Below are 12,950 nucleotides of genomic sequence, written 5' to 3'. Positions count from 1 at the left end.
GACAGCGAGACTTTGTGGAACCCACGCGTTTCACAAGTTGTGCTTTGTCACGCACCCAATGCAAAAACCATACACAGGAAAGGGACGCACGTACTTGGCCAAGGTTATATCTTTTATATGATCACCCTTCTCAATATAGTGTCGCTCCAGCTTTTTTTCCTAACATAGGGAATTTCCTCGGCCTCTGAAACTCACCTGCTTTCTTCATGGACTCCTCCACTTCCAGAGGAGACAGTTTCACCTAATAAAGTGAGGGAAATGGGGTGATAACACACGACACATCTAAACAGCACAAGCTCCCGGCAGTCAGCTAAGACAGCAGCATGTGCTGTGTCCTCTGTTCGGTTCAGACACTCAGAACTTGAGTGCTTTTGCTGCAGGCTCTTACATATTCGTCACTTTTCACTTGGATAGCCAATATGGGCTAATGCTTTTTGCAAACCATTACAGCCAATATTTGGATAGTGAGAGTTGAGATGGGGCAGATACCTTTGTGTTCTTGTTTATCCCGTAGCAGCCTCTGAGTTCAGGGGGTGGGACGCTCCACAGGAGGAATAGGGAGGCTCAGAGGTGTGGCCTCCGTATGCCACCGCCAGGATGTCCACGCGGGGGACTTGATCCAAGAGCCCTCGGTACCTCTGTGAGATCACCACAGCTGAAGTGACACCGGCCCAGAAAAATCATGTGAAGTCAACAGAACAGCCCTGCTAGGGCTCATCCAGTGGAGGTTAGAGGGGAAGGCCGCCCACCACTCCAGGCAGGGCCTGGGGTGTGCTGGCAACGCTGGGCAGTGGTCCCCACCTCAAGGTTGGGGTACAGCCCGGGGCGCCTGTCACCAGGAACGTGCTGGTCCATGTCACTTGGCACACAGTGTCAGGGGTTCACAGATTCCATGAGGACCCTCTGTGGATCCAAGGTCAGGAACCTCGGGGCAGAGTGTGGTTCTTAGCTCATAGTTTCCCCAGAGAGAATTTTATTGAAGTCAGTGTAGTGGAATGAGCCTTCTAGAAAGGAAACATTGAGATCTCAGCTCTGTCTCTCGTGGTTATGTGACCTTGGACGATTTACTTGCCCTTATGAGCGTTGATTTTTTTATCTCTAAAATGGGCCAATGATACTGTTTATGACTCTCACCTCAATAAAAGAAAGTAAAAATAATAATATAATGTTAGTGGGAATTCCCTGGCGGTCCAGTGGTTAGGACTCGGCACTTGCACTGCCGTGGGCCTGGGTTCAACCCCTTGTCCGGGAACTAAGATCCTGCAAGCCACATGGCACTGCCAAAAAAATAATAATGTTCCCCCAGCGGGTTGCTGGAGGATGCAGTGGGCTGGTCCTTACAAGGGGCTTTAAGCACAGAGCCTGGCCCGTAACACCCTTCAGCTCTGCAGCTGTGAGGGTTCATGTGGGGGAAGGAGGAAGCACCATTTCCTTACAGCCACAATGCACGCTGCCTGTAACAGCTGCTGCTTATACGGGTGATTATCGTAGGTTGATTCTCCTGCCTTCAGTTGTAGAGGCTGGCCTTTTCTGACCTCAGCCCCAAACTATAAGGGGAAATGGTGATATCTGTGCCTTCACTGTTCTAAAATTCCCTCATAAACAGATTCAGTTCTATAAAATAATAAGTTTATGTGTAGCACTTGGCAGGGATTAAACCAACATGAATGGGACATAGTTTTAGGCAGGTTTACCAGGCTGGGCCTGGTTAGGTTTCCCAACGTTTTTGAGCATAGTATACAGATCTGAAAGTTCATTGTTACTTATTGATAAAGTTTTTATTTTGTCTTAATTATTTTACCTTTATTAAAGCATTTTCTTTTCTTTTTTTTTTTTTTTTTAATTTATGGCTGTGTTGGGTCTTCGTTTCTGTGCGAGGGCTTTCTCCAGTTGTGACGAGTGGGGGCCACTCTTCATCGCAGTGTGCGGGCCTCTCACTATCGCGGCCTCTCTTGTTGCGGAGCACAGGCTCCAGACGCACAGGCTCAGTAGTTGTGGCTCATGGGCCCAGCTGCTCCGCGGCATGTGGGATCTTCTGGGACCAGGGCTCAAACCCGTGTCCCCTGCATTGGCAGGCAGATTCTTAACCACTGCACCACCAGGGAAGCCCTCATTTTCTTTTTTAAAAAAAAAGTTGCTCTTTACTTGAATGTGGTTTTTAGTATTCCCCTGTGGGGAAAGTACTTAGGCTAAAAAGAAATTAAATGTCTCTCCTCCCCATCACGCACCTCCCGTTTATGATTTTTCCAACCAAATTGAATTTTTAAAAACCTGAGTACAGGGACTTCCCTGGTGGCACAGTGGTCAAGAATCCATCTGCCAATGCAGAGGACACGGGTTTGAGCCCTGGTCCAGGAAGATCCCACATGCCGTGGAGCAGCTAAGCCCGTGTGCCACAACTACTGAGCCTGTGCGCCACAGTTACTGAAGCCCGCGCACCTAGAGCCCGTGCACCACAACAAGAGAAGCCACCGCAGTGAGAAGCCCGCGCACCACAATGAAGAGTAGCCCTCGCTCGCCGCATCTAGAGAAAGCCCGTGTGCAGCAACAAAGACCCAACACAGCCAAAAATAAATAAATGAAAGAAAGAAATTTATTTAAAAAAAAAAAAACCTGATTACAGACTCGAATAATTATCCCATGAATGTTAACTTCCTTAAGACTGTAACTGAGGCCTATTTCTAAAATGGATTGAGAGAGATTTGAATCCATGAGTTTATCTTAAATCTTTGGTTTTTTATATACAAGCTGAAAATTTTTAGTCTTTTTACCATTTTGTGAAATATACGGATGCCTCAGTTAAGAATACATGATATGGAAAAGCAAATTTGTGAAGTTGTTAAACTAAGGCAGTACTTGTTATTTCAAAGTAATTCGCTATCATTTCTTTTAAGTGAAAGTTTTTTAGCATTTAAAAATTTTTGGAATCTTTCCATTTTCAGAAGCAGTATTTCAAAGGTAGATATTCTTCTTCCTACCGTTTAGACGGCACATTCTGATAGAGTAGAAAGAGTGGAATCAGAAAAACCTGGGTCCAAGAGTCCAGGTCTACACTAGGAAAACAGTGGTGACCCTGGGAACATTGCTTAATCCCTGTGAACCTCAGTTTCCTCAGCTGTGAAGTGGGGATAATTACTAGCTCCTGAGTTTGTTTTGCAGACTAAATGAGATGGTATATGAAAGGATCTGGCACATTATAGGTGTGCTTTTTTTCCCTTTCAGATGAACCAAAAGTGTGATCATTGACATAATTATTTCCTCTCGGAAGTAAAAAGCCTACTTTATGCCCTGGTAGGTAAGACAGTGGAGGAGAAGGAGGTGACAGAAACAGTTCGAGGTAAAGTAGTGAAGACAGCTCTGGGGATGGGGGAGGGGTACCGTGGTAAGCACTTCCTGCACGATGGGAGCGAGGTGCAGCCATTGCGGGTGGCTTTTTGTTCTTGTAATATTGTTTATTGGGTTTTCCTGGTTATAAGAGTAATCCATGCACGCCGTGGAGGCTTTGGAAAAATGCCTTCATGTGGGTTAGTTTAGTCTTGCGAATCGGTGACTCTGAGGCAGTCTGTGGCCTTGCTGCGAACGGGAGCCCAGCCGTCCATCATCCCAGGAGCACTGGCGGAGACAGATGTGCGCCCAGGGCTGCGCTCACTGCTGACGTGAAGGAGTGCACTTGGGGGGCTTCCCTGGTGGCGCAGTGCTTGGGAGTCTGCCTGCCAATGCAGGGGACACGGGTTCGAGCCCTGGTCTGGGAGGATCCCACATGCCGCGGAGCGGCTGGGCCCGTGAGCCACAACTACTGAGCCTGCGCGTCTGGAGCCTGTGCTCCGCAACAAGAGAGGCCGCGACGGTGAGAGGCCCGCGCACCGCGATGAAGAGTGGCCCCCGCTTGCCGCGGCTGGGGAAAGCCCTCACACAGAGGCGGAGACCCAATACAGCCAAAAATATAAATAAATAAATAATATTAAAAAAAAAAAAAAAAGGAGTGCACTTGGGCTGCCGGGTGGACCTCTGAGACTTCATCTGGGGTTGGAGTTGGTGCCAGTGCTGAGTATTCTCAGCTCACATTTCTGCAGAACTGAGCCACGTCGCCCATCTGTTGGTGGTATTCTGATGCCCCATTTCCTTTACTGGAGTAAAACCTGTAGGCTGGTACTGTGGTTTTGTGAGCAGGGCATTTGTAGCCTGCTGAAGTGAAAGAAGAAATACGAGGCCGACCGCTACCAAAGGCACCCCCAGGGTGTAGAGCAGCCCCGAAAATAGGGAGTGGGGATTGTTAAAGCTTTGTTTGAAAATCAAGGTCATGCAGCAATTAGAGAAAGTAGCATGAAATTAGCGTTTCTAATATTAACGATTCTTTTTTTTTTTGACTGCACTGGGTCTTCGTTGCTGCGCGCGGTCTTTCCCTAGTTGCGGCCAGCGGGGGCTACTCCTTGTTGTGGTGCACGGGGTTCTCATTGTGGTGGCTTCTCTTGTTGCAGAGCATAGGCTCTAGGCGCACAGGCTTCAGTAGTTGTGGCACGCAGGCTCAGTAGTTGTGGCTCGCGGGCTCTACAGCACAGGCTCCGTAGTTGTGGCGCACGGGCTTCGTTGCTCTGTGGCATGTGGGGTCTTCCCAGACCAGGGCTCGAACCCATGTCCCCCGCATTGGCAGGCAGATTCTTAACCACTGTGCCACCAGGGAAGTCCCAACGATTCTTATTTTAATTGTTTTATGACATGTTTCTTATCTCCTGTTCATATTTGAATGCTGATGGAAGCAGAATGCTTATCTTCTCTAATGATGGCAAATTGCTGACCCAGTTGCCGTACACCCTGCGTGCCAGTGGTCGGTTTTGGGTTGCTGGGTGCTGGAGGTAACTGCACGGGCTTTGCAGTCAAACCTGGTCTGAACCCTGGTTTTGCCACTGGGTGCCTTTGGGCAAGTCCATTTCCCTTGTCATCTGTAAAATGGGGATGATGTTAGTACCTACCTCACAGGATGGTCTTAGAGATTAAAAGGGAAGAGTAAGAAGTGTTTACTCTGGTGTGGAGTCTTTTATGAATACGCGTTAATTGCAGCTGTTACGATTACTAATAATAGGGTAAAGAACTGGACCAGGGAAGCAGAGTCCTAAGACAGAGCGTGAAGAGAATGGGGCAAATCGGAATATCCCCCAAACCCCACGCTCCTTTCATCTTTACCCGCTGAGGTCTTTATGATTCCTTGAACACACAGAGTAGCAGGCAGCTTGTTTAAGGTGGTCTCATTTTCTAGGTAGGAAGTTTTGTATTTCTTAAAGAACAGTCCTAAAACTTAACAAATGCAAATGTTGAGCTGCCTGCATTTTTTCCCACTGAAGTCGCTAGTGTGAAGCACTGACCAATGCCTCTTTGGAAACAAGCCTGAAGGATCTGTAGCAAGTTTTCCAAATATCTTTATTACTAAGTAACTATTGCTACCTTGAAAGATGGGTTTGGTTTTTGGAAATTAGACATCATTTGGTGCCCACGCTGAGGAATAAGATTAGGTGGATAGTATATCACGTTTGGTCAAAAACAAAGAGTTCTGGAAGCAGTTTCCAAAGAGGAATCCTGAAACGTTTTGCTCACTGGCTATTTAAAGTCTGATTATTTGGGTATAAAAATTCTAATGTGCTTGTTAACAATCCTTGTGGTTACTCATCTCCTTCGTCCCCTTCCTCCTCCTGAAGGTATTAGAGAAAGAAGACGGACTTTCATCGTGTCCTTTCTGAATTCTGCACCTAGAGTGGGCAGAGGAGGTGATTCGCTGTGGTAACTCCAACACCCCAACTCCCCACCTCAGGCCTGGGAAGCAGGTTGATTGAGGAATTGCCAATCCTGTTTGTGCGCGTAGACACAGAAAGGCTGACTCAGGAGGAGTGCATATGGTTCCCCGCTCAGATTCTGAGACCTTTTTTCTTTTTTCTATTTTTTTTTTAATTATTATTGATTGTCAAAAGGTTACCATGTGCTTTTTATGTAAAAACAATGAGGTGAAGGCAGTCATTACTTCATAAACTGTAAGGGTCTCTTCCTACAAATCCCCAATTTCTGGATTCACATTGAAAGGTGAATTTGTTCCCTAATTAATTTATAGGAAGAGTTCTCATTGCTCTGTGAATAAAAGATGCTGCCACTTTACGCTGTAACATGGACCCCAAACTACTGTGAAAAGAATTTTAGTTGTGGTGCCTACAATTTTGAAAACCCAGGGCAATTTTTATTAATTTTGTAAATTCTTACACTGCAGTAAGCTGAAATATGCATAAAGGGAAGCCATAACTCTTTTTTATTAACCACAGTTTAAGACACGTAGAGGCCCAGTAGCTGTTCCAGGCAGGAACCCCCAGACATCCCTTCCTGTCTGCTCTCAGGCACGATGTGCACTCAGCACAAGCCGCTTCCCGGACCTGGGCCTGTTTGGGGACCAGGGGGGTCGATGACGTAGAAGCCGTGCTCTTCTATCATGCGGTAGAGCGTGATGTACTTGGAAGCCTTCCTCGTCCTCGGGATCACAAACTTCTCCGTGAACTCGTCCCGGTCCAGCCGCTCCTCGCCCTCTGTGGCCAGGACGCAGTTAATGAACTTGAGGGCGTAGCTGTAGCAGTTGTGGTGGTCTTCTTCGTACCTTACGGAGCAAGGACATAGAGAAGACAAGGCTTAGCCCTGAGCTGCCCACGGCCTTTCATAATTTTAATCTCGCTGCAAGCTGGGCCCCCATGTGTGCTGGCCCCCTTGATGACAGTGTCCAGAGGTGTAGTTCTGAGGGACACTTGGCATCTAGGGCTATTTCTGCTTGCAGCTTAAGTACAGATAGGACTCACCGAGATGTCCAGAGTGGTGACTCAAGTTGCATATAAGCCCCAATTTGGGGAACTTAATTTCACTGTAATTCTAGATTCTAGAAGTGGAATTCCATGTCTGAGTTTTATGATATCCTACAGTGTCTAAACTTATTTCAAGGGAAGCATGAGAACAATTTAAGTCCACAAGTGTGCTATGTATCTTCTACAGTGATAAGGGGGCAAGGAATAGATAAATTAACTTCAAAATTGCTGAAACTTAAAAAGGGGGGAAGTTTAGATAGGTTTACGTTTTGAACCTCATTTAAAATTGTTTTGTTTTAAGGGAATATAACACTGTGGGTTTTGCTGTACATATTATTAAATGTCGAGTGTGTAAAAGAGTCAAATAAGTAAAATAACTAGAGTACTAAGTTCTGGTCCTTTCAGCTCTTAGAGTGCTGTGGTTCTATTGGGGAAATGTGTGCTAGCTCACCTCTGCAGAAACCCCAAGTAATTCAGGCCCTGCTTAATTCTGTTACAGACGCTACTATCTCAGTACAGGCTCAACATGAAAGTCAGTGCAGCGTAGCGTCCTCTGTGAGCTGTGATCGCGCCTGGTGGTGAGTGAGGGCGCTGTCCTACCTGTGAGGCAGCCAGGCCCCCGTGGTGGAGAAGTCTTCCAGGTACTGGTCCCACTGGTCCATCAGTCCGAACATGCCGGGCTGCAGGAGCGGGACGCTCACACTCTGCTCCCAGCCCGCTTCGTCTCGCTGGACACCGTGCACCGTGTAATTATACACGACTCCTGCCGCCAACACCAAAATCACACAGAGGCGTCAGGGGAAACGCACCCTGGTGAACGTGACAGCGCCCACCTGGTAACTGCACACAACAGGGGCCCAGATGGCACTTCCCGATTGCCATCCGAGAGCTCTCGAACCCCCTCCTCCAAGGAGCCTCTGCCTCCTTGCTCTCAGCACCCGAGGTCGTCCCAGAGAAACGAGACAGTGATAGGTGCTGCGGTGATCATCTCCAAATATGTTTGTTGAAGTTCTCTGTCTACAAGGGCGTCCGTCTCATTTCCTTAAATCAGCAGTACATGTCTCCTGACAAAGACTGGCACAGAGTTGACTGCTCTGCCAGTCGCTGAGTTCCAAACCCTGTCCTAGGTTTCTGTTCACTGTGTCAGTTCTCCTGCCTCAAGGGAGCAGCAAGGGCTGTAATCAGACTTCACCTGTGGGGCCTGATCGCAGCCGCAAGTGGCTGGCCTCGCTCACCATTCCCAGGCCTGCACCTTCCTGCTGGCGGCACTCCCCAGGCCTTTTCCTGCACACTGTGCCCTCCAAGCTAAATCTGGCCAAAGGAACCATTTTATTTAAATGTGCTGCTTTTCTGATTTTTTAAAGCAGACTTTCGCAGGCCCTACTGCATATTCAGGTGCTGTGTCCCCCCAGTTTATCCCTGGTTTCCTGCCTGGCCCCTGGAGAGCCCGGAGTAGGAGGACCCAGTGGCAGTGGGCTGAGTATAGCATTGGGAGCAGAGGGTCTGCTTCTAACACAAGATGAGGTCTTGGACAGCTCAACCTCTCTGGACGTCTGTTTCTTCCTGTCTTAAAAACTAACAGAAAACATACAGGTTTGCAATGTTTTTAATGTTTTCTCAGCTCTTGGCTGAGAAAACATTAAAGAGCTTTCAGATACTTAGTATTGTTAGTAATGTTGCCACAATACTTTTTCTCTAGAGATGCTGCTCTCTTCTAACCAGGTATTGGGGGAACTTTTTAAGCTATGAAAGTGCACTTACCTTTTGTGTTGGTTATCCCCACGTGAAGATCAGACCTTCCGTCATACTCCCTAGAAGAAACAAGAGCGTTTTTGCCCTCTCATTTGCACACAGCAGGCGTGTAGAATTGGTATTTAAAGTGGGAGGGGAACAGTGGGCCTCTCCTCTTGGTCGGCGCCAGAGGCCAGGTTAGTGGAAAGGCCAAGAGTACACGTGAGGTAGAAAACAGTGCCCTGCACCCCCTCTGGATTTTCTTGGCCCCTGCAGTCCTAAAGGTGAGTGTGCTGGAAGGCCAGCCCCGCTGGAGCGTAAAGTCAGCTTGACACCTGGCTCTGCGGCAGAGGGGCCCACCCGGCTGTCAGCTGTTGAGGAAGCTTCTGATTCTTTCCTCCTCAAGTGTGAGAGGGCAGCCTGTTCCTCAGGCCAGCGTGGGTGAGAGGGTCCTGAAAGCACCTCAGTGGGCTTCTACCTTTGAAACTAATATGGTCTTGAAGCCTGTGGCCACACTCACTTTTCCTGGACAGCCCTTCTTTCCTGAAATTATTCTTCCCCCGAGACTGTGCATTAGATGTAAACTCCAGGTAATTTAACCTCTGTATATGATCCCAGGGCATCACTTACTCGCCCCGAGACTTTCTCACCTGTAAGATGGAAATAGCATAAGCCTCCTAGCAAGCTGGTTGTAAGAATAAAATGCCTATTGAGTGCTACCATGTAGAGGTGTCAGATAAGTCAGGTAATCTTTAAATGACGAAGCTCCTTTGTCGGACCACAGTTCTGAATGTTTGGTTCCTCGTTAAAGCAAGCAGTCCCGGGGTTTACAATGGCCAAGGACACAAATGGCTGCCCCACCTCTTCAGAGCAATCCCCCCAGGCCGTCTTGTTGCAGCCACTGTGAGTTTTCTGAGACCCTGTGGGTTCAGAGGTGGAGAATGAAGCTGGGAAAAACAGTAAGTCTTGGGTGGCGGATCACGGTGCTGGGCCTGGATGTGTGCTATCCCAAGATCACTCCCTGCGTTTACGGCCTCTCTGTTTCCTGCCTAAATCCCGGGCGTTCCCTCTCACGCCTGCTCTGCTCCCTCTCCTTCAGTTATTTCTCAGTCGTGTAACATGTCAACTACGGGCCTGTCATTTGAAGTGAAGGGCTAGTGACACAACGGGAAATGAGGTCCCTGCCTCACAGGGTTTGCTTGCTTCCAGAGAAGACTTTTTTAGTTTAACAAGTTTTTAATAGATTGAGAAGTGTTACAGAAGCATGTGATGGGGCAGGGCCAGGGCCACCCCTATCCCATATGATAGTTTTGTACAGATTAAGAAAAGGTGCCCCTTCTTCCTGCAGATGCAGCTCTGCCCAGGTGCTGCCCAGGGTGAGTGGAATGCAGGCTGAATTTCAGTACCCGCCACTGCCTTGGCCAGGTGCCTTTGTGCAGTCCACAAGCTGCACAACCCTATGTGGCAGCCCTGAGGGATCCTCATCTAGTTAGATCAGAGCCTCCGTGATTCCTTTGAGTCACTGCTGGTTCTCTTATGAAGTAGATGAAATCGTCTCAAGATGAGTTGTGGGAGTTGGTCCTGAGGGTTTAGAAACAGGATGAGAGGGAAAAAAATAGTCTGGAACTTGGCCTTCGAGGGACTGGCAGGCAGGGGGCTACTTGGGTTCTGTGGATCATGGCCTGAGTTCCTGAGGGGAATAGGAAGATGCCTGAGCACACGATGCATTTCAGCACTACCACCTCCTTTCTGCTGCTGCCGAGGGAGGCCAGGCCTGCTCGTGTCACCACCACATCACAGAAGAGATGAATGCTTTTCAGGGGCTAGCCTGAAAGCCTATCGCGTTTTGTGGCATTTCTGGAGAGCAGGGCTGCAGCTTGTTCACTATGACATCCCTAGCATTTCCCACACAGAGCTGCTCAGTGAGGACCTGTTGAATGAACCAGCGTTACAGGAAATGAATTCTGAATTTTCACCTCTGTTCAAAAGCTTTCGGAATCCAGCCAGTTACTAACTCCAAGTTAGCGTGCATGAGGGGCCTTATAAAACAGTTTGGGCTTCATGATTCTGGTTAAGGTAGAAATGAAGGTTCTGCCAGTCACGTTCTGAGCTGAGTATGAAAATATCGGGAAAGGAAGGAGCGTGTTGGTTCATCGTCGTGCCTGGCACCCGGGCCAGCTTTATAGGCCTTTTCGCTGACCCTCACAAGTCTGCAAGGTCAGCGGGTCCTCGTTTTACAGGTGAGGAACCAGAGACTCGGAGAGGGTCCTGGAGCTGGTCTGAATCAGGGTAGGAATGGGCGGCTTCTTGGCGTACAAGCTGCACGGTCCCTTCTGCATCCCGCTGCCTCCCCGAGGAAGGGTCAGGAGTGCAGACTGTTCTGCCCCTAGTGTTTGACCTATGCCTTGTACGCACGTCAGTTCGTTTCATCCCCATAGGGACTGGAAGGAAATTGATTAAGGAAGTTAGTGAGCAGGGAAGTAGTCAACTCCAATTTTCTCATCCCAAACCAGCACTAGAGGGCATGAGGGACTCAGGAGGGTATGTTTCAAGGAGGCAGGAAGGTCTGGGCATCAGACCGTGATGGAGTGCACGACACACTTCCCAAAGCTCGCACCATTACTCATCACTGTTCTCTTGAAACCTGGCTTGTGCAGGGCCAGTTCCAATTCCACCTGTAAACTCAGGACTCTAAGAAGGCACCATCCTTTCTTTTGATTTCTGAAATATTTCTTAAAGTCAGGTGACATCTACCATTGAAACAGACCAGCTCTAGTCTCAATTTCATGCACCTCCATGCAAAATAGTCTGTACGTGGCCATTCTTCAGGCTCTGTGCAGGGTACCTGCTTGTCACAAATGTTACAAACTAACTCGAAGTAAAGGTATTATTTTGATGAGATTAGCTGCTGGGTCATTTTCCCAGTTAGCCTCTTAGCACAAAATCTATGGGTAAAAAAAATCTCCAGGCTATCGATTCCTCTCTCTTAAAATTGTATAAGCAGGTTTGACCTTCGTATATTCTTGCACTTATCATTCCAGGAAAGTATGCACCCTTCTATTCTTATGAAACAAAAAGGCCTACATTTTAGGATTTAACACCAGAACGCTGAAAAGATTATCCACCAAATCTCACACTGTATATAGCACGTTAGAAAAAGAAAGTTTAAGTGACTAAAACAGAGAAGGAAAACTTTGCACAATCCAATGCAGCACATAAAACACTGTACCTAAGAAACGTCCCTTGAGTTGGTCTGAGGAGGAAGGAACACTCTTCTTGATGCCCATCGGTAAACGGATTAGGGATGCTGACAGGCGCTTCCTCCAGCTTCCTGGAGCCCACGTCCTGCCGGCAGATGGGGCAGCATGGCGGCACGCTGAAGCTGTAGATGTACTTCTGGCAGTGGTTGAATTTGATGATAGGCTTCCCGGCCTCTGGGCGCTGCATGGCTTTCCCCTCCTGGGCAAGGAGGGGCGCGTTTCCCGGGACTTCCTTTTCCTCATTACATGGCCAGCAAATGCCCTCCATCCAAGTAACCTGGTAACAGTGATGTCATTCTGACTGGTGGCTTCGGAAGCCAAAACAGCTAGGGTTAACCTGTAACCAGGCCTCCCCGTAAACAGGTGTCTTAAAGAGCCAGCTTCATGTGCGCTCACAACGTTTCTTTGTAACCTTTGTACATTTTCCTCCAAAGCCCTACCTTTCTGTGAAACCTTCCTCAGCTTCCCCCAGCGTTCCCTTGCGCTGGCAGCGCTGTATTTGTTTCCACCAGCGCTGTTATTTAATTTGTCTGTGAGCTTCTTGGAGTTAGCGACCCACATTTACTTTTGGTCTTCTAGAATAGGTTATATCGGTTGGGTTTTGGATAAATAAATGGAATCCTTACTTTGAGGCTGTTTTTCTTTTGATATTTTATATTGTAGAAGGACTCTTGCTCATAAAAAATTAACAGCACAGGGATAGGGTTAGTGGTTACCCAAGGTGGTGGGTGCTGACTGGAAGAGGGCATGAGGGGGGGTCTGGGGTTGTGCTGATTCATTATCTAGGTGTTGATTATATGAGAATATTCAGTTTGTGAAAATACATCAAGCTGTACATTTTACTATATGCACTTCATGATTCTTCAGTTTTAAAATAATTTTAAGCAGCTGCATGAGGATATGTGGAAAGAAAGGTAATGCCCCCCATTTCTCATAGCATTTTTTCCACCCACCATATTGTACTCCCGGGAGAAAACTGCAAGGTAAAATAAGTGAATATTTCCACATACTTTCTTCAAACCCCAATGTTGTTTTACTGTATACTGTTTTGAAATTTGTGGTTTTCTCTCGTCTTGGAAACTTTTTCACACTATCAGTTGTATAGGTCCAGCTCAGCCTTGCAGATGCCTGC

The 12,950-nt window shown here is 47.7% G+C and overlaps 2 protein-coding genes across 2 annotated transcripts in view; one reads left to right on the top strand and one right to left on the bottom strand.

Moving 5' to 3' along the window:
• The window catches only part of TSEN2 (tRNA splicing endonuclease subunit 2), a 50,677-nt gene extending 38,820 nt beyond the window's left edge, over nucleotides 1-11,857 (top strand). Inside the window, exons 13-14 of the transcript XR_451986.2 lie at nucleotides 3,223-3,337; nucleotides 5,691-11,857. The gene's annotated coding sequence lies outside the window, so the exon portion shown is untranslated. The remainder of the gene's footprint in view (nucleotides 1-3,222; nucleotides 3,338-5,690) is intronic.
• Nucleotides 6,388-12,005, bottom strand: MKRN2OS (MKRN2 opposite strand). Its single transcript, XM_007192593.3, has 4 exons — nucleotides 11,788-12,005; nucleotides 8,589-8,638; nucleotides 7,428-7,590; nucleotides 6,388-6,628 (listed from the first exon to the last, which is right to left on the bottom strand). Exons 1-4 carry the CDS (start codon nucleotides 12,003-12,005, stop codon nucleotides 6,388-6,390), a joined length of 672 nt encoding a protein of 223 aa, XP_007192655.2.
• Nucleotides 12,006-12,950: the final 945 nt, after the last annotated feature.

Source organism: Balaenoptera acutorostrata, chromosome 10 (assembly GCF_949987535.1).
Source record: "Balaenoptera acutorostrata chromosome 10, mBalAcu1.1, whole genome shotgun sequence".
In the NCBI taxonomy this organism is placed as follows: Eukaryota; Metazoa; Chordata; class Mammalia; order Artiodactyla; family Balaenopteridae; genus Balaenoptera; species Balaenoptera acutorostrata.
Note: the sequence above shows the minus strand (reverse complement) of the source record. Positions and strands in the feature narration are given on the sequence as shown.